We start from the raw sequence: 19812 nt of genomic DNA on the forward strand, positions 1-19812 counted from the left end.
TGTGTTTTTCTGCTTCATCAGCTCTAAGGAAATGCTGATCAAATCTGATTTTTAGTTTTAATTGGCTTTAGTAATATGCTACCTAAAAGTTACTCCAAGGGTGATGAATGAGTTTGTGTTGTAAAGGCTGTGTTGGCTGAGAATTGAAACTCGAATGGTTCTGTTGCTGAGGGCTGGGGGTGTCTGGTCATCTCCATCGGTGCTCTGGGACCACTGTTGAATGTTGGCGTCTCGCAGCCTCCCATTTGAGCAGTGAACTTTTCAAAGAGCAACTGTGGCTGCCACTACTGAAAGCTCTTCCTTGAGTGGCCAGGCTCTCTAGATTACTTTATGTCACAGGTGAAGTCACAGCGTTGAAGCGCTGTGTGGTTGCAGGCCATGCGGCTGGTATCCTCCTCGCTCGTGAGCAGTGATGGCTGTTGTGTGTATGTGTTTTCTTCTGCGTTGGCAGTGCTGGTGTGTAATAAATAGTCTTAGCACAGCGGAGACTGTAGGAAACTCAAGGAGAGAACAGGCTTAGCTCTCAGAGAGTTCCTGAAATCAGTTGTTCCTGCTCTTCCCTTGGTTACAAACCGTGTTCTCAGCCCCACCTTACACACGGGTCCTGTTTGCGCTTGGCTCCCGCGTCCCACAGCCTAGCGTGCAAGTGTCAGTGCATGGAAGCGCAGTCAGGCTCCGTCTGAGAGGAGGAAGCAGGGCTCAACATTTCTCTCTCCCATTCGGTCCTGGCAGCCCCTCCCCAGCTCTGCCCCGATTGTTTGCTGGTTTTGTGCCAGTGCTTTTCTGTGAGGCTGGGTTGTCAAGGACCTTGCCTAGAGGTGAGCAAACAGTCCGTGGCCTTCTACTTTGAATTCCTCCAGTGCCTGGGACTAATGATATGAATTCTTCGCGCCGTCGGTGGGCCAGGGCTAGGTCCTCCGACGTGGTTAATCCTTATGGCAGCCTGGGGCATCGATGGGCTAGCACTCTCTCATGTTCACCTGAGGAAACTTCACGTTCAAACCTGAGATTCAGGCTTAAATGATTCAAAAGTTGGGGTCATATTTCTGTGCCACAGAATCTCAGGAAGAATATTCCTTGTGAGTTTGTGTGTGTGTTCCTGACAACCACTGGGCTCTTACTGTTGTAGCAGCAGTGAGAACAGACAAAGCCGACATGGAGGGGAAATGGCACTGTGTATGATAAGCACATCATCCTCCCAGAAAGCCTTTCTGTAGGCTCTCTCTTTTTTTTTTTTTTTAAAGGTTTTATTTATTTTTTGACAGAGACACAGCGAGAGAGGGAACACAAGCAAGGGGAGTGGGAGAGGGAGAAGCAGGCTTCCTGCTGAGCAGGGAGCCCAATGCGGGACTCGATCCCAGGACCCTGGGATCATGACCTGAGCCGAAGGCAGACGCTTAACGACTGAGCCACCCAGGCGCCCCTAGGCTCTTTTTTTTATAGACGAAGCATCTGAGGCCTAAAGAGGTTCAAGGACTTGACCTCAGTCACAATCTAGCTCATGTGGTGGCACCAAGATTTTAATCCAGATCAGCCTTACCCAGAACTCATGTTCTTAACCACCATGTAATATTAAGCTAGACAAAATGGAAATATGTTGAAATATATAAGGAATATATGTTGGAACGTATAAGTAATCTACTTTTTAAATAAGAGATTGGTCAGTGCTAACTCCTGCAGTGTGGATTTTCTAGACTGAGTAGTTTCCTAAAATTCCTGCATCTGTAACGGTACATGGGGGGACATGTGGCTGCAGGAGGTATAGTGAAACTTAAACGTGCCTTAGATTTTAGGGCAAGGAGCTATACAGTCTGGTCTTTGTAGTAAGACTAACTCATGAATTAATGATTCTTGATGTAGAATGTTAAAGCTTCACTGGTGATTCATTTGTTATAAACATTTACTTTCCCTTTTCGATTTTTTTTTAAGGACCCATTTTATGAATCATTTATTTAGCACATAAGCAGGGGCGGAGAGGGAGAGAGAGAATCCCAAGCAGACTCCCCACTGAGCACAGAGCCCGACATGGGGCTCAATCCCACAATTCCCAAGACCATGACCCAAGCTGAAACCAAGAGTCAGACACTTAACTGACTGAGCCACCCAGGCGCCCCTCAAACATTTACTTTTTCTAACTGAAGGACAGAATCGATTGGTTCTTTGATATAAAGTAATTTTATGGGAAGTCTGCATTAAATGGTCCCTATATCTGAAAACGCTAAACGAAAAATAGAACATTTACTATTTGCAATTTTGAATAGTGATTATGAATTTGGAGTCAGACTCCCTGGCTCTCCCTTGTACTAGCATTGTGACCTCTGCAAGCCACGTAACCTCTTTGCCTCCATTTCCTCGTCTGTAAAGTGGGGATGATAATAGTTACCTTGGGCAAAGTGTTGCCGTGAGTATTTAAATGAGTCAATAAATACAGAGTACTTAGAACAGAGCCTGGCACAGTGAGTACTAGGACAGCATGGTCCATAGCATTATGGTCTGTCTTGTTGGTGCTACTACTACTTTTAAGATAGTAAGTCTCTTACGCTGTAAATGCCCCTAAATAGAAGTCACTGTACAGAGTTTTCAGAGATCAGCTAAGTGAGGATTCTTTTGAACTGTCTAGCAGGCATGTTGCCTGCCCTGGCAAGCCCTTGGGTGCAGACTTCTGGGCAGGGCAGTGAGGATGCATTCCAAGAGAGGAGAAGGGTTTGGAGAGACTCATGCCTGCCAGGCACCTGCTGCACATCAGGTGCTTTCTGTACAGGTTATGTGAGCTTGACAGAATCCATCTGAGGTCAGTGAGCAGGATGACGTCGTCCAGTGTCACACAGCCTGGCAGTGGCAGACTGCGCTCTCCAGGAGCCCACAGTCTCCCAGGCGCTGGAGCGCTGTCCAAGGGGGAAGGTGCCTCTGGGAGCCTCACTTGTTCAGTGTGGCCCTAGCGCTGTGGCCCCATCATTGTTTGAACACTCTGATCTAGTGGGTACTCTTGAACGGTGGCTGCCCTAGGGCCCACCACTGTGTAAGGGCCTTCATGAGTGTGCATGTGTGTGTGGTCTCATGGTCTCTGCTCTGATGGGAAGCAGAGGGTGGCGGAATGAAGCCAGCAGCCTCCAACCCATGATACGGAAATAACATATAGTGCTGGGGATGTGAAGCTCAAGGCACTCTTAAAAAGTGCAAATGCAACATGGCTTTTAAAAGATTAGTCTGACGCAAAATGCAGCCCTCCAAAAAAAAAAAAAAATCCCACATGAGCCAGGAAGTGCCAGTCTAGCTAACTGACAAAGTCAAAGCACAGAAGCAAATTTTGCAAAATTGGAAAATAGAGATGCTGACAAACCAGAGATTCCAGGCAGGTCTAAATTAGAAATTGGCTGAGAGGGAGAAAAAGTGATGAGGCCCCTCATGGACTCCAGTGAAAACTCTTTAATTCACAGGCCTAACAGACCAGCAATAGGAAAGGGGCCTTGAGGATGAAGATGCATTCAGCAAGTGAGGGGGTGGCTCCGTTGCGTTCACTAGAAACAGACGGGTGGGTGAGGTGTAGGGCTGGCAGGCCAGTGGGGACGGGGTGCCTACTTTACCCTCAGCCCTAGACAATGCTCTTCCTTCTCTTTACTGTCTTTCCCCTGCATCCCACCTTCTGGCCCTCCTGCTGGGCCTGTGAACCGAGACTGAGCATCTGGCGCTCCGCACTGCATGGCCCGGGGCCCGTGGTGGGCAAGGCCGCCGGCCGCTCCTGCTGGCGCGCTGCCCGGGGGGGGCCTGAGCGAAGGCTTGGCCACTTTGGCTTGCAGGTGACCTTCCCGCAGATCCCCCCTGGTGTGATGCTGCTTATCTCATTTGCCTTCGGCTTTAAAATCTTAAAATCCTAATTCGATTGTGTTTATGTTTGTGCCATACTTGGGGTCTGGCACTTGAAGATTTGGACCGGGTCCCACAAATATTTAGAATCCGAGAATGCCAGAGGAGAAAGGAGCCTCGGAGGTCAGCCATTCCAGTGGCCTGACTTGGCTTTGTTCTTGTGTCTGTCTTGAGAAGCAGTGACCCTGCCAGTGGGAAGGAAAGAGACGCAAGAAGAGGACAGCAAATACCATGTTTTTTCATTCTAAGACGGTGGCGGGGGGCACCCCACCAAAGGGCTTTTTTGAAAATCTGAAAGGCTCAGAAAAGCTATAGTATAGTAAGTGGACCTCAGTTCATCTGTTGTCAACCTTGAGAAGTGGCAGGCCCTCTGTCCCTGCAGGATCATGAGTGCCCAGCCAGGTAGGCACAATGGGCAGAAGTGCCTGTGGGCTAGAGCCGTAGCTTTTGCCCGGGGGGATCAGAGCAGCCTAGGAGATGGGCCCGTCCTTTCTCCCACTGCCTCCTGGGCCTGGGGGCAAGCACAAGTGAGAATGTGTATGGGAAAGCTCTTTATACACTGGATGAAGTTCGTCCGGAGGCAGGGTGTGGGGGCATGGTGTTCTCCGGTCTGTTGTGCCCTCCCCTGACCCATCCCCACAGATCACACCAGCCCTTCCCACTCCTGCTGACCCCTGCGCTAAGTGGTACCTTGCCACGGCCAGCACGGCCCAGACTAACAGCCCCTTCCTTCAGGAAACAATCTGTACAGCATTTGTTGTCTTCAGTGAGGAATTGTTTTGATTTAGACAAATTGAAAAGCTGTGGGTTTTCCACAGTGTGTCCCCGCCACTGCCTCCTCTTGTTCAGGTGGCGGCGAGGATCTGCTCGGCACCTTCCTTCTGAGCATCGTACATCCCAGCGCCCGAGAATACTGTCCTGCCCTGCAGTGATTCGGGCTCAGCATCTTTTCCAAGCTCTAGAGGCTCAGTTTCTGCTAATTAGCAACTCGTGAGGTTGCAACGTGATGGAAAATAATTTTTATCATGTAAAAACCACAGCTCTGGGCATCATTCGACTATATGCCACTCAGGTGATACTTGCTTTTGGAAAAGTTCTGTAAATGTATTTCTCAAAGTCTTTAACACGACTGCCTGGTGAATATGTAGCTTCAGCTTCCTCAGTGCGCCAGGCTTCACCGTGCCTTCCCACAATGTTGCTAACCCCGCTCTACAATCAAATCATCACCATGCTGGCTGAAGTCCAGTCTTTGCTGTCAGTGGATGTTAAAGCGCTGTCCGGAACTCACTACACCTATCAATGGTGTCTTTGCTAGTAAGTTTTGCTAATTAACATCCCAGGTATGGATATGCTTTTGCAAAAAAGTATAAATCTCTAAGGGAGAAACAGATGTGTTCTCTGGAATGAGCTCAATGGAGATGGGAAGGGGTCGGGCTCATGGAAGTTCTGAGTTGCATTCCTTGGCTGCCCTGGTGTGCACTGGATGTGCACATATGTGCACGTGGTTTCCTGGGCCTGCCTGAGGCTTGCCCCACCCCCCCTCGTCACAGCAGGGTGGGGATTCTTCAGGAGCTGACATGCTACCTTAGTCTAATCAGCCCCTAAAGGTTGGCCTTTTCATTTGGTTTCCTTTTCTAATTGATGGACCCTAGCCTAAAAAGTTCTCAAGAGTCAAACATGAGCTCTATACAATTGCATCCTACACCAGACAGTGGAATCCTCACCAATGCTATCCCAATTCCTTGGAGCAGGGGGCCTGCCTATGAGCAGGACTGCCATATCTGTGCCCCCATGTGGCCATTGTTGCAATGAACCCAGTGAAGTCTTTTTCCCTGGCTCCTTCATTTTCACGTCACCAAGCGTCCTGGTCTTATTTCCTGAACCCAAATAGAACCCTGCATTTGATGGGTGTGGCAGGCAGGCAGGCACTGTTTTTCTACCACCTTTCCTTTCCTCAAGCGAGGTAAGAGTCGTCCTGGGGCACGGAGGACAACTCAAGTTACCTGCATGAGCTTAGCAGACAGGCCTGCTTTGAATCTCATCTCTTAATTACCAGTTGTGTGAGTTAGGCAAATAATTCAATCTCTGTGTGTTCATCAGTGACATGTGGTGGCCAGGAGGAACAAAGGAGATAAAGTTTGTATGGTGCTTATCCCGGTGTCTGCCACAGAGTGTCCAATAGATGGTAGCCATGGTTATTAGCTATCCAGGTCAAATCAGTATGCCTCCAGCCAGCATCTCTCCTCCTCTCCCTGCTACTTGGGTCCCTTCCGGGATCGGTGTCCTTGTCTTTTCTACTTTCTTTCCCCCCTTAGCATAGAAACAAGGTTGGCTCACCTGTTTTAAAACATCCTCTTCTCATCCCTGCACCTTTTCTGGTACCATCCTTGATCCCTTGTCCCCTTTCACTCCTGGGGTCTCTCCTCATTCCTCAGCCTCCTGCATCCTGGTACCTGCTCCTCAGTCCAGTGAACTACCTCTTGCCAAGAACACGAACATCCTCTCACCTGATTGCCACAATGACCGCAGTCCTTAGCCAGCATTCTCTCCGTAGCAGTGTACCGTTCCCCACCCAGAGTGGGTCTCTGCCTTCTGGGGCTCCCTCCCCAGTGCCCCACCAAGGACCAAGTGCACTATTCTTTGAACTGGAACCAGGCCCATGGCCCAAGCCGCAAATCAGACCAGGACACGTTACCAGTGAAAGTGTTTAATAGTTAAATTATTTAAATAGACTTTTTAAATTTCCATGGGAAATCATAATCGTATCTGTTTTTGCAAGAGCAGGAATAAAAAGAGTGCACACCCTTGGAGGGAATGAAGAGCTAGCACTGCACGGTGTCACCAGTCACTGCTGGGATAGGAGGGATGGGCCCCCAAGAGGCCGAGGAGACCGTAACCAACGGGGGAACCACCGGAGGAACTCAGCACACACGTTACTCAGGTTGGAAGCAAAATGAACACCTGGCACCACTGGCAGGCACTGTGGAGGGGCAGGGGACTTGAGACCACCACCATGGAGAAAGCCAGCCCGCCCAACAGATGCGAAGGGGGGGCGATGCAGAACTCAAAGGATGGAGCAGCAAAAGCATGGGCAGACTTGGGCTGGCAGTTTTAGGTCTGTAAGCTTTGCTTCTCAGAGAGGTGCTCAAGCTGGGGTGAGAGATGGTGTGTGGAACGGGGAGGCCGGCGCTAGGGTGCAGTGAGAGGCGGTGCAGGGCGGCATCAAAGTAACATCTCGCAGCTGTTATATAGCTGCGCCACCCCCCCCCCCCTTCAGGCTCATGTTGGAGGTGAGAAGAATCCTGCCCTGAGAAGCAACAGAAAGATCTGGGCACAGAACCCAAGGATTCTGTTTGAATATATCTCTGTGATGATCGTTTTTCACTTTCATGCCCATTTCCATTTTATACCCTTGTAGGGTATAAGAAATAATTTTTTCCTATATATTTAACTGCCCCCTCCCCACAAAACAAACAAAAACCAGACAAAACAAAATTTCTGCTAGCTTTGCCCTTTGGACGTTGAAGCTGGGCTCTCCCCTTTTCTCTGTCTGGTCTGCAGATGGAGAGCAAAGCCACCACCCTCCCTGAACCTGAGGGCTGCACTGTTACCCCAAGTCTGAGGCCTTATCTCTGGGAGAGCCACCTACACGGTAGCCAGCCGAGCAAGGCAGGCAGGTAAGGCTTCCTACCGCCCCCACAGCAGCTGAGCGCCCGTGGCTGTCCCTGAGCTCTCAGGGCTGCGTCTCTGCAGGCAGCAAATGGCTGACATCTCAGGGAACGGAAGAGGGGACAGTGGTTTGCCGCAGGCTCCAGCGGGGCCTGAGATGGGAAAACAGCTTTTTGTTTTATTATCCACTTGCATTTAACTGAAGGGAAGTGATGTGTTAGAGAGATGGGGTAATGTATGCGTGCATCTTCCCACTTAATCTGAATGTAGGGCACCCCGAAAGGACACATGCTGCTGCTCTGGCTGGACCTGGGAAAAGCCCAAACTGCCTCGTCTGCGGTGAGGGCACCAGGCATCCTGTATGTGACCAGTTCCACAGCCTAAGCGCACACACCTACACCAGTCCACACACTGACATCCGTACAGTACAAATGCTGGGCACAGCTGTTTTCTAATATCATTTACAAAATATAGAATTCAGTATATTTGTTAGATCTCCAAGGATTTCAATAATAAAAAATAAAAAATACAAAAAAGACACGTTGGGATCCCCGCCCTCCCACCCCAGTGGCATCTTCGTTTGCTTGTGGGTCTCTCATACGCATACAACTAGCATAGTCTAAAGGGCACAGAAAGTTGTTTTATTTAATAAATATTCTTTTTCTCAGAACCACCCCTCCTTGCCTCGAGTCCTCTCGCCTCCCCTTCGCAATTCACTCTGTTCCCCTCGAAGAGGTGCGGGAGGAGGACTGTGGAGAAGGCCGAAGTCCGTCCACAGCCCGCCCTCCTGCCAGAAAGCCCCTCCATGGGGCAGGGGCCGTGGCCTCTGTCGGCAGTTGAAAGGCTCACACGGGAAAGCGGACCCCCGAGGCCCCTAGGTTCCCGGGGGCTGGAGTCGCGCCTTATCCCACCCGCCCCAGGCCGAGGCCTCCCCCTCAGCCCTGCCGTCACACGCCGGGCTGCCCCGCCCCATAAGAGCTCCGGCAGCCCCTTTCTACCCATGCAGCAGCAGCGCCCGTTAGAAAACTCGAGATTCAGATCACGCCTAGTGGAGTCTTCTACGGAGGAAACATCTTTGGTCAGCTTGGTGCTTGCAGGACGCTGGCACCCCGGGGCCTGGGACGGAGGCGGCTGCCTGCCCACAAAGGCAGAAGCTGCTTCTGGAGTCAAAGTGGAAAATCTCACTGGTGCAGCCACGTGGGCTAGAGCGCAGGCTTCCACCTGCCCACTGGCACCCAAAGAAGCCATTTCCATTTCTCTGGAGGCCAGGCTGCCTGGCATCACCAGGTGGCAGCTGCTAACTGAGCGGGGGCCCCCCGTTGAGGAAGTAGGTCATCATCTCGCCTTTGCCCTTGACCTTGACCACACCCCTGCACTCCAGCTGGTATGTGTTGGCAGCCAGCACCTGGTACATGTCCGTGGTGACCTGAGGAGGCAACGGAGGAGAAAGGATAGGTCATGGTTAAGCCGTGAGTCCACTGACCGGTGGCTCTGCCTGACTGTCCCCACCACAGACGGTGGGCAGCACCTCCCGGGCAGGGGCTCCCAGGGACTGACAGCTGCTCGTACTGCCTGTTGGAAACCAGAAGAGTGGCAGCACCTACTCCGTGCCAGGCAGTGTGGCCAGCCACTCACCTGTGCTATTCTGCTGCTCAAAGTGTGGCTCATGGTCCCTGAACTGCCTGTCCCTGTCCCCACTGAGAAGCGCAGAAGCTGGGCGGAAGTGCTTGGGCGCGTCCATAGCAATCTGACCCTGCTGCCATCGAGACCGAGCACGCGACCAGTGTGCTCACTCAAGTCTCACTCCACGGCAGGTAGGTTGAGAGCCACTGCTTATCTCATGTAATCTGTGCGGAAAGCGCTTTTATCTCAGGCTCAGACAACCTAAGTCCCTTCCCTGAGGTTACATCGCTACAAATGGCAGAGCGAGCCTGGACTCAGGTCTGTGTCCAACTGCCCATCTGCTGTAGCTTTTGGAACAGAGAGGGGACCCCACCGGTGGCTCCAGTCTTCACTGCACTCTGGCCGGGCGGAGGAGAAAGCAGGCTGACTGGAGCAGCAATACAAGCGCACGTCTCGCGAGGTGACCCAACAGCTATCTGAGCACACCCCGCAACACCCCTGCTGAGGCTCCTGGCCCGCCTGGCTGGCAGGCCGTGAATCTCTGGCTGGGCTGCTGGAAGGTGACCCTGCTGTGTGATCAAGGGAACGCCCTATGCGAAGGTGAGGTGCCAGGCCACTGTGTGGGTGCACAGAGTCCTTCACTTGTCTGTGGGTGGGGTCAGAAGCTCTGCACACACGTGCGTCTCCCCCCATCTCCTATCTTGTTGTCCCTTCTCCTCTTGGCACAAGAAAGCCATTTGGTCGGTCCCTCCGACAGCATCGGCACGCCAGCCAGGCCTGGCTGATCTGGCCAGGGCAATGCTTTGGGCTGACCCTTTGTTCAGAGGTCCCACAGGAGAGAGAATTTAAGGGACATTTAAGCAGTGTCAGTGCGAGCAGAGGGCCGTAAAGAGAGCACAGTTCAAACTTGGGAAAATGGAGGCCAGGAAAACTAAGTGACCTACCCACGGCCTCATGGGGCACTGGGGGGGTGGAGGGTACAGGAAGAGAGCCCCGTCCAGGGCCTCGCTGTTGTCAGATTGGAGCAGAGGAAATCGAGGAAGGCCTGAGAAAAAGCAGCTGAAGAGAGGCAGGCCTGGGCATCACAAGAGCCAGCTTGCAAAGGAGAGAGAGGAGCCAAAGTCTCTGGGTCTCTGGCCAGCCCCTTTGGCTGCTGGGGGTACCATCCCAGGGGGGCGAGTGGCCTGGCCTGGTTCTCCTGAACCAGGCCCCGAGTGCTCCATTAGGCAAGACCTTGCTCCCTGCAGCCATCTTTGTGTCCCCTTGTATGTGTGGGTTGTGGCATGAGCACTTCTGTGGCCAGTAGAGGGCTTGGCACAGGAGTGAAGATCTGTCCAAGGTCCTGAGGGCTTGAAACACAATTGTGTTTTCCAAGCTCCCAAGACGTAGCCGCAACCACCTTCAAATTTGGCTGCAGAAATTCTGGCTGGGAACTGTGGGCGGCCTGCCCCCAAGCCCATGCAGCATCAGACAGAGCCCCCCCGCCATGTGGGTGAGGTGGGCGGTGGACGCGCCGGCACTCACCTGGATGCGGTCAGGCACACCGGTGCTGTCCATGCGGCTGGCCACGTTCACCGTGTTGCCCCAGATGTCGTACTGAGGCTTGCGAGCCCCGATCACGCCGGCCACCACGGGGCCGATGTTGAGCCCTGTAGGGGACAGACCAGCGCTCACCCTATCATTCCTCCCTGACACTCAAGGTCCTCTGGGCCTGAGGCCATGCTTAGCCCTGCGGCTCCCACTCCGCTGCTGCCATCAAATGCCCGCTAACCCAGACCACAGAGGTGCGTTCACACAGCACTGCTCCTGAGTACTTGCCGCTCCTGCAGTCCATCACCAGGACCGCCCTCTCAAGTGTCCAGTGACCTGCGGCATCATCCGGTCGCCTTTCCTTAACCACCCCTCTCAGTGGCGTTTAAGTTTGCACTGTCAGTTCAGACTTTCTTCCTCCTACCTCCTCTGTTTCTATCAGGGGCGCCGCCATTCTTTTTCTCAGAACCTAGCTCCTAGCCCACAGTCTCCTCTCTGTCCAAGTGCTCCTCCCCCTGGGTGTCTGTCTGAGCTAGCGCAGGGATGTCGCCGTGACCCAGCTCCAGGAAGCAAGGCTGCTGCCCTCCACGCGCGCTCCCTGTCTCGCTCCTGGCACATCTGCTCTAGGCTATCCACCGTCCCAGTCTTACCCACACCAACCCCGATCACCCTGCCACTCCACTTTCGCTCTGCTGCTTCCCCTCCGCTCCAGGCAAGAGCCTTCCCCAACACACCTGGCTCAACTGACATCGTCTAGACATTCTCTGCCACGTCTCCACGCCCCTGGGTGCTCCCTCTTAGCACAGAAATGGTCTCTCTCACAGGGGCCGCATGAAGCCTCACTGTTGTGTGAGACGTGGGACCACACACACTGCAGAATCTCCCAAATAGCAGTTTTGTCCATCCATTAAGACACTGTCCTCCACAGCCCTCCTCTTTGGTCCTGCCAAGCCACATGGAGCTTTTCACCCCACCTGCTATTCCCAGGCCCGACTGGTCGGAAGCCAAGCTCACCGATCTTCATCTGGAAGTTGTTGAAGGAGTGTTCATTGATGTACTTCATTTGATCCATGAGCTTCATGGCAAAGTCGGCCAGGGCTTTGATGTGGGTCTTGCCCACCTTGTCATACGTAGAATCGTTGAGGCCTGAGGCGGCCATGTAGGTGCTGCCAATGGTCTTGATCTTTTCCAGCTGCCTGAACCGATCCTCGCTGATGATCTGGATGGAAGGAGGCCAAACCTGGGTCTCCACCAAGGCTGGGGCACTGAGGTCTACAGGGAAGGGTGGCAGCATGGCCCCCCCATGTGCCCCCCCCCTCGTTCACACAGGGGGCCCATCTGCACGCCAACTCGGTGCAAGACAGGGCAGGCCGCCTCCAGTACTCACCCATGTGTGGTGGCTGGGTGCTACCCTCCGCCCTGCACCCAGAGCCCCAGGCCAGCTCTCTAGTCACTTCAGAGCCTCTTGTCCCCAATAGGGGCTGGTGGCCATCTCCCCCCTTCTCTGGCTCACATCCCCATCCCTCCCAGGGACCCCCTTCTTCTGTCTCCAGGCCCCACCAGCCAGAAGCCTGCCCAGAGCCATTTCAGCCAACTTCAGTTACCCCCTGCCCCAGGAGCCTCATGGGCTGCTTCCAGCACAGCCCCAGCCCAGCTCCATCATCCTTCACCCCAGGCCCTACATTCCCACTGGGGTTGACCCCCTCACACTCCTCACTCGGCGAGCTCCCAGGGTCGAAATGCCTATTGGGCACAGTGTACCCAGTGCCTGGCACACACTGGGGATTTGGCGAGGGTGCGTATTTGTATTTCTGCCCCTGCTGTTCAGGGCTTTGCATCTTTGTCCTTCCTCCTCCCTTAGCCTGGGAGTCCCTCCTTCCTTGGACTCTCACAAAAGCTGGGCCCCACCCTGGGGCCTGCCCAGCCTTAGGTGGCACGAGAGGGGCGGCAGCGAATGGGGAGGACTGGCGAGACGGCCGCGCAGGGTCTCAAGGGGGCAGCCAGGGCGCAGAGACTTGCCATCCCAGCGGCCTGGGCTGATGCCCACCCTGCCACCTACTGCCCATGAGCTAAGCCCCAGCTGTGTGCCTGCTTCCTCCTTTGTAACAGGCTAGGGGAGGAAATGCAGGCAAGGGGCCTGCCCTCAGGTGCCCTGGCATCCCTCCCGCTCCAGGGGCCCAAGCTCCCCACTAGCCGCACCTCATCAAAGTCGGCGATGATCTCGTTGAGCAGCCGCAGGCACTCGACGCCCTCATTGTTGGCCTCCAGCTCCACGTAGAACTCGGAGAAGTTGGCGATGGAGGCGAACATGACGGCCACGCACTCGCACGACTGGTAGTAGAGCTCGTCGTTGCGGCGCTCGCGGGCCAGGAAATGGGCGGCCACGTCCTTGGGCAGGATGTTGTGCAGCAGCCGCCGGTTGTAGGCCTGCAGCTCCTCCATCTCCTCCTTCTCCTCTGTGGCCTAGGACGAGGCGCCCGGTCAGCGGGAGGGGCTTTCTGCCCCCCGCACCCCCGTCCCCCCGTCCCCACCTGCGGCTCTCCGCAGGGAGCAGCTAGCGCTCCGACCATGAGAAAAGGGAGAGACGTGTATGCCTCCGCCTCTGCCCTGCCTGCCCCTCAGAATGTGACGCACCGGAGGGCGCAGGCCCCGAAGGAGGGAGCCCCCGACTGGAAACATCCTGGAGGACAGGCTGAAAGCACCCTGTCTGCCCAATGCTAGACCGAGGCACGGGGTTACAGGGATGGTCCAAAACCACACCTCCCCCACCAATGGCCCTCCAGCTACCAAGCGCTCCTCAAGTGTCCATTTTCCTCTTCGCATCAGGAAATGCAGTTTGATGACTTTAACAGACTGACTCCATGGGAAAACGTCCTAAAGCCCTGCCCACTCTCCCCAGTTCCAGCACAGCCCCAGCCCAGCTCCATCATCCTTCACCCCAGGCCCTACATTCCCACTGGGGTGTGGGAATGTAGCCAAAACTGGCTTCTGGATTAGTTTAGGGGTGGGGCAATGGATTATCATGCACACATCCCAAAGCCAGGAGGTGCAGATGCCCCAAAGTGCTCCCTGGGGCGGGATGGGGACACCACCAGTGACTTTGGTTCTCCCCCAGTTTGGGTCCTGGGTCTGGGAAATTGAGGTCTGTGGTCACTCACGAGGGACAGTGCAGAGCCCTCGAATCAAGAGGCCAACAGTGGCCCGCAGGCTGAAACACAGAGATAGTCCTGCACTAAGGTGTGCAAGGAGCCATGTGACACAGGAGGGACAGAGTGCAGTCTGCTGGCTTCTTCCCCCTCGACGACAAACAAAATGGCCCCTCTAATGGGGAGTGACTACGTTGGTAAAACAGGCAGGTAAAGGATCATTAGCAGGGCCGTTGAAAAGATCCAGCCAGCCTGCTTGGGCCTTCTCTAATTAAATGTGGAGGCCTTTCTATTTGGCTGCACCGAGGATCTCCTCGAGGGCCATGACTACGTCCCTGGCCGCACCAAGGATCTCCGTGAGGGCCAGGACTATGTCCCTGGTGCTCCTGGCAGGTGGTGGCTGCTCGTGGGGAAACTGCTGGCACACCCAGCCAAGGCCACAGGACCTGGGTCCAGCAGGGACCCCAAGGCTCAGAGACCTGGCCTAGCCTTGCACCTGAAGTGAGAGGACCCATTAGGCCTAGAGCAACTAGAAACGGCCTCGAGAATGGGGGTCATGCCTAAGGAAGTTCCTGGATGCCAGGTGGGCCCAGTGGGCATGTGCTACCTTCCAGCCCCGGTGAGGTGAGACTCCTAAACAGGGCCACCTGCTCCTAGCTCTGAAAGAGGTGCCAGAGCACCTGAAGTGGGAATCTCTGTGCTTCTGGAGGGCTGCACCCTGGAGGAGCCCCAGCTGGTGCATCTGCCTCTGCAAGTGCGCTGGCCGCCTACAGTCCTGCCTGCTGAGACCCCATGCCTGGGCACCCAGGGGCCCTGCAGCTCCTTTGATCAGCCCAGCAGGTGGCAGAAACCTAACACATGCCCTCCTGTAGCGCATCCGCCCAGTGGCAGGCAGGTGGTGGAGGCTAGGGTTGGGACGCTGGGAGCACGGCGATTGCTGGGAACACAGACCAAGTCCTGCCCAGGAACTCCTGCCACATCGGGACAACTCTGCCCTGAGACATGATGTTGGGCAGCTCCCAACACAGCCAGCTGTTTCTAGGACTGGGCTCTGGCCAGGCAGGAAGACTCAGGGGCCACAGCCCCCCTGCTGAGCCCAATAAGGTCAGTGCTGTGGGAGAGGGATGGGAGTGGGCTCTCCCAAGAATGGAGACCCACGGGTTTGGCCAGGAGCAGACTTGATGCCTCATGCAGATGCTTCAGGGACGCTAAGGACCTCGGGCTTCCCCACCTCCCTGTCAGCACCACACCCACCCACCAGGACCAAAGATCCAATAGCAAAACTGGCTTCTGGGTTAGTCTAGAGGTGGGGCAACAGATTATCACTCACCCATCCCAAGAGCCTGTGTTCAAGTTTTTGCTTATTGGTATGTTGTTCCCCCCTCCCGAAGGTCCTGGAGGAGGACGGGAGATGGAAGGATGTATAAGCATCCTAAGCCCGTTGCAGGGGTTCAGTGGAGAGAGGCCAACACACCTGGCAGGTAGACCTGCTCACCGCCCCACCCCCACACATCTGTGCACAGGCCTTCTTAATCGTTTTCAAAGTGGGAGAGGAGCTGCTGCTGCCTGGGCACTGGGGTGGGGTTGTGCGGAAGCCTCAGGCTGCTCGGCTCAGCCCTGGCAGGCAGCTTCACTTTGACCCTGGGCACTCAGGAGCTAGACAAAGACGGGGGCGGGGGTGACAGGGCAGCAGGTCACAGGCAGGCTGAGTGGCAGGCTCACCTTCCCCTTGCTTCCACCCCTTTCTAGAGATCTCTGCAACACAACTGACTTGCACAACAGCCACCGTCTAGGGCGCAGGGGACCTCCTCAGAGCTCATGTGGGAGGTGGGGGGTGTGTGTGCAGAGAAGTGGAGGGACATCAGCCCTAGAGCCCACGGAGCCTGGTCAGCCCCTAGGACAGCTGGCACCTCCAGGGAGCTTCCCCAGAGGAGAGGGGTGTGAGCGAGCCAAGAGAAGGCAGGGAGGCAGCAGTCTGAGCCAAGAAGGTAGAGCCTCACACTGGATATCTCCCAGGTCCCTCCCAAGCCAGGGCTGACCAGCGGCCTTCCACAGGCAAAACAGGTTCCCTCCAACCTCAGGGCATCTGCTCAGTGGGGACCTCAGTCAACCTCATGCAAGACATCCAGCAACAGGGGCAACTGGATGCCCCCATCTTTAACAAAAACTCAGGACCTCCTGCCCCAGCCTGAAGACTTGAATCTCAGTGTTAGGAAGAAGCTGAGGATGGAGGAGGCCTAAGTGAGTTGCAGGTGAGCTGGAGGAGGGGTCTGGAGATAGAGGCCAGGCCCAGCGAGGCAGAGGCTGGGCTGGAATAACCGGTCTGAGGCTGCCCACAGGGAAGACGGCTTTCTCACCATGAATGCCCTTGGGTGCCCTCCCCAGACCTTCTGAAGCCATCTAGCAGGTAAGGAGCAACTTGTCTCCTGCTAGCACCTGGAGCATTATCCTGCGTGTGGCCCAGGGGCATCTCCTCTTCCAGGTGGACACTATCGGGACACAGGGCACAAAGCCTGGAGGGTGGAGTGCGGGGCTCCCAGCACCCCACTGCCTCTGCCCCTGCCTGGGCCACCTCTCCCCAGGGCCGGGGCACATCCACCTGCTTAGGCTTCCTGTCGATGGGTCTTTGATGCCCCTTCCGTCCATTCTCCCCTGGAAGAGCCACTTCTGGTCACATCAAGCCCTGCTCAGCAGCCTGGTGGGCCAGCTCCCGCACTGCGGCCTCCATGACACGGCGCCTGCGCTCCCCATACTCCTCACCTCCTGCCACTCTTTCCTCCCCACCCTCCTGACTCCTTGCTGCCCACACCACAAACCGGAGCTGGCCATGCCTAGCCCCCATCCCTGCCTCTGGACGCACACAGTAATGCCTGGTCGATATTTGGGACCCACCAAAGTCCCAGCACTGTCAAGGGTGGGTTTGTTTGGCATAAGCTCTGGGATTCTGTGTCTGGGCTCCCAAAAGCAGGGAGCAGACCTGCTGGGACATGGAGCACTGGGTAATTGGGCTGTGGCCTGAGCAGGACGCCCCATCAGTGCAGAACTAAGGCCCAGCCAGCCCAGGTGACAAACTTTTTCACTCACAAAATGCTGTGAGGTCTGGGTGCCTCCCCACCCCAGCCCCAAGGCCACCCACCTGCAGTTTCCAGAGGAAGTCCAGGCGGGCGGTGGACTCCACTTGCTGGGCATGCAGGTATAGGGCCAGCACAAAGACGGAGATGATGATGGGCGTCACCACCTTCAGTGCCACCTTGGTCGCATGCTCAGGGCTGCGGGGGGAGGTAGATGCCTTGGCACTTCATGGCAGGCTCCGAGGCCCCCTCAGGCCTTTTGCCTCCTTCTACTACTCCCCCTTCTCTTCACCCTCCTGCTCAAGTTTTGCCTGAGGTAGGGCCTTCTCCAGGAAGCCTTCTTGGTTGGCAGCCCCATCGCAGCCCCTGCTCCCACGAGCAGCTCAGCAGTCATGACTCCTCTCCTGATGCCCCCCTCTTCCCCATCACTGGGAAACTTCTCTCTGGTCACATCAGGGGATCAATGAGGCGCTTGTAAAAGGCAGTATGTACATCCCAGGTCTCTCCCAGTGGACAAGATAGGGGCCGTGGGCACAGTAACAAGGGAGCCAGGCAGGCCATACTGACCAGCTCTGGGCTTTGGGCAAGTCTCTTAACCTTTCTGAACCTTAGTTTCCTAATCTGTAAAATGGGATAACGACACCCACACTTTAAGAATTAAAGATACTGTATACAAAATTCCTTGTATAGCATCTGACAAACAGTAGGAACTCCAAAACTGGTAGCTAATAATGGCTAATTACATTCCTAATAACATTATTAATAAATATTCCTAATAAAAGCAGCTATCCTGGGGCGCCTGGGTGGCTCAGTTGGTTAAACGGCTGACTCTTGATTTCGGCTCAGGTCGCGATCTCAGGGGCGGGAGACTGAGCCCCAAGTCAGGCTCCAAGCTGGGTGTGGCGTCTGCTTAAGATTCTCTCTTCCTCTCCCCCGTCCCTCCCCTGCCACATGCACGCATGTGCACATGCTGTTTCAAAAAAAAAAAAAACCCAAACAAAAAGCCCACACAAAACCAAGCAGCTATCCCAAACCCTGCTCCCTGTCCCAGCAAAGAGCCCAAACCTTGAACTCTGCAGACTCCCTGCCCAGCAGCAGCCCAGTGCAGGGCTTACGCTACAAACCCCACAGGCCTTGCCTTGGCTCCTTTCTTCCGCAGCGGGGGCAGGGGGCAGGGGGGTGAGGTCACCAGTTCCCGTTCTCTGGTGCCTGGGATCTCACACATGCCCCTGGGGAAGAGCTTGAGGCCGTATGTTTTAGATGAGGCCTGTGGAATGGCCTGCAGGTCCTGATGACCCAGCTACTGAGTCTGGAGGTCATCTTGGGGAGGTGGGAATCATACGAGAAAAGAAGGGCATCTACCCAGTGAGGCCCCCTTGGTACCCAATGAGGAAAGGGCTTCCTGGCCCCCTCCAGCCTCCTGCTTCACTGCCCACCTTGCCGCCAAGGCCCCCTCCCCGCCGGGCACCACTGCTTTCTCTGCTGGGCCCAGGGCAGCTGGCCTCTGGCTGCACCAGGCCAAGGGCAGGGAGCGGCTCAATCAAACTGGAGAGTATCCACTCACCACTGGGAGGTCCCGTTGTTGTTGAAGTCTCTGTGAACAGGAAGTGGGGAGGGCTGTTTGGGGCTGCTCTTCTGCATGGGCAGTCTCCATGCCCGCTGCGCTCCCCTACCCTGCTCTGCCCCCCTCGCACTGCCATGCCCCCCACTCCTAGCCCTGCCACCCCACGCCCACTCCTAGCGCCCCCGCTACTGTTGCTCCTTCATCCCCCACCCCCAGCACCCCTCGGGATCCAGGGATATTTTCAGGATGGGAGGCTTGCAGAAAGCCCAGCCCCAGCTGGCGTCTGGTCACCATGACCACAAATCACCAGCCCTTACCTGGGACCCTGGGGGCCCCCAGCACATCCACCTGGGCAGAAGCCAGCCCACCTCCCACCCCAGCCCTTTGCTGCATCCAGAGGAGGAGAAACACTACCCCTGTGCTGTCCGGTGTGGTTGCCACAGCCACGTGGGGCTCCTGAGCCTTCACATGTGGCTAGTGCAAGTTAAAATGTCCCGGAAGTGTAAGATAGATACTAGGTTTTGAAGAATTAGTGTGGGAAAAAATGTAATCTGTTTCATTAATAATTTTATATTGACAATTGAAATAATATTTTGAATATATTGGTTAAATACAAAGATTAAAATACATGTTTTGCCTTTTTAATACAGCTACTAGAAAATTTTAAATGACATACGTCGCTTGCATTATTTATCTACTGGACAGTGCTGCCCTAGGGCCAAGCCAGGGTCTCCGAAACCAGAAATTATCTCCGTTCTCTACTGCTGCTCCAGCGGGAGGAGAGGAGAAGCTGGGGGTTGGGGAAGGAGCACGTAAGAAAAGGAAGCAAAGCTCCCAGCTCCTGCCCTGATCGGGGAGTAGAAAGGCCTGGACCTCCTCCCTCTCCTGGTCCTCACAGGACTGCAGGCTGCCCCGCTCCTGGGGCTACTGGGTGTCCCGGCTGTCTGCCCACAGCACTGCGCAGCCGCCGGGAAGGCCGGCCTTAAGCCGTAGATCCTTCATTACCCCTTCTTCTGCTCAGGTGACACTCTCTTCACCAGAAAGTGACATATCTGACACCAGAGTTATGGCCTGTTTTATCCATGACTGTTCCGCCACTGGCTCAGTGCCTGGAACATGGGAGGCCCTCAATAAATATCTTTGGATGGATGGATAGAAGGATGAATGGATCCCTTCCTATAACTTGGAGAAAACAGAGTTTGCTGCATTTTCTCAGGGGACACAGACCTGTCACATTTTTGCACTTCCTGGTGTGTGTGTGTGTGTGTGTGTGTGTGTGTGTAGTGGGGTGATGGGAAGAGAAGGGTATTGACATCAGGCACTTTATGAACATTTTACTACTACG

General features: G+C 55.0%; 1 protein-coding gene across 1 annotated transcript in view; it reads right to left on the reverse strand.

The window, feature by feature from the left end:
• Positions 1 to 8193: 8193 nt before the first annotated feature.
• ADCY5 (adenylate cyclase 5) overlaps positions 8194 to 19812 on the reverse strand; it is a 149866-nt gene continuing 138247 nt past the window's right edge. Inside the window, exons 16-21 of the mRNA XM_045903003.3 lie at positions 18468 to 18497; positions 16969 to 17101; positions 12886 to 13149; positions 11701 to 11905; positions 10681 to 10805; positions 8194 to 8959 (exon numbers count right to left, since the gene is read on the reverse strand). Of these exons, the coding sequence (XP_045758959.2) occupies positions 8831 to 8959; positions 10681 to 10805; positions 11701 to 11905; positions 12886 to 13149; positions 16969 to 17101; positions 18468 to 18497 (886 nt within the window). The 3' untranslated portion in view covers positions 8194 to 8830. The remainder of the gene's footprint in view (positions 8960 to 10680; positions 10806 to 11700; positions 11906 to 12885; positions 13150 to 16968; positions 17102 to 18467; positions 18498 to 19812) is intronic.

This window comes from Mirounga angustirostris, unplaced genomic scaffold (genome assembly GCF_029215605.1).
Source record: "Mirounga angustirostris isolate CCGP_5_RB_7025 unplaced genomic scaffold, mMirAng1.0.hap1 SCAF_1, whole genome shotgun sequence".
In the NCBI taxonomy this organism is placed as follows: domain Eukaryota; kingdom Metazoa; phylum Chordata; class Mammalia; order Carnivora; family Phocidae; genus Mirounga; species Mirounga angustirostris.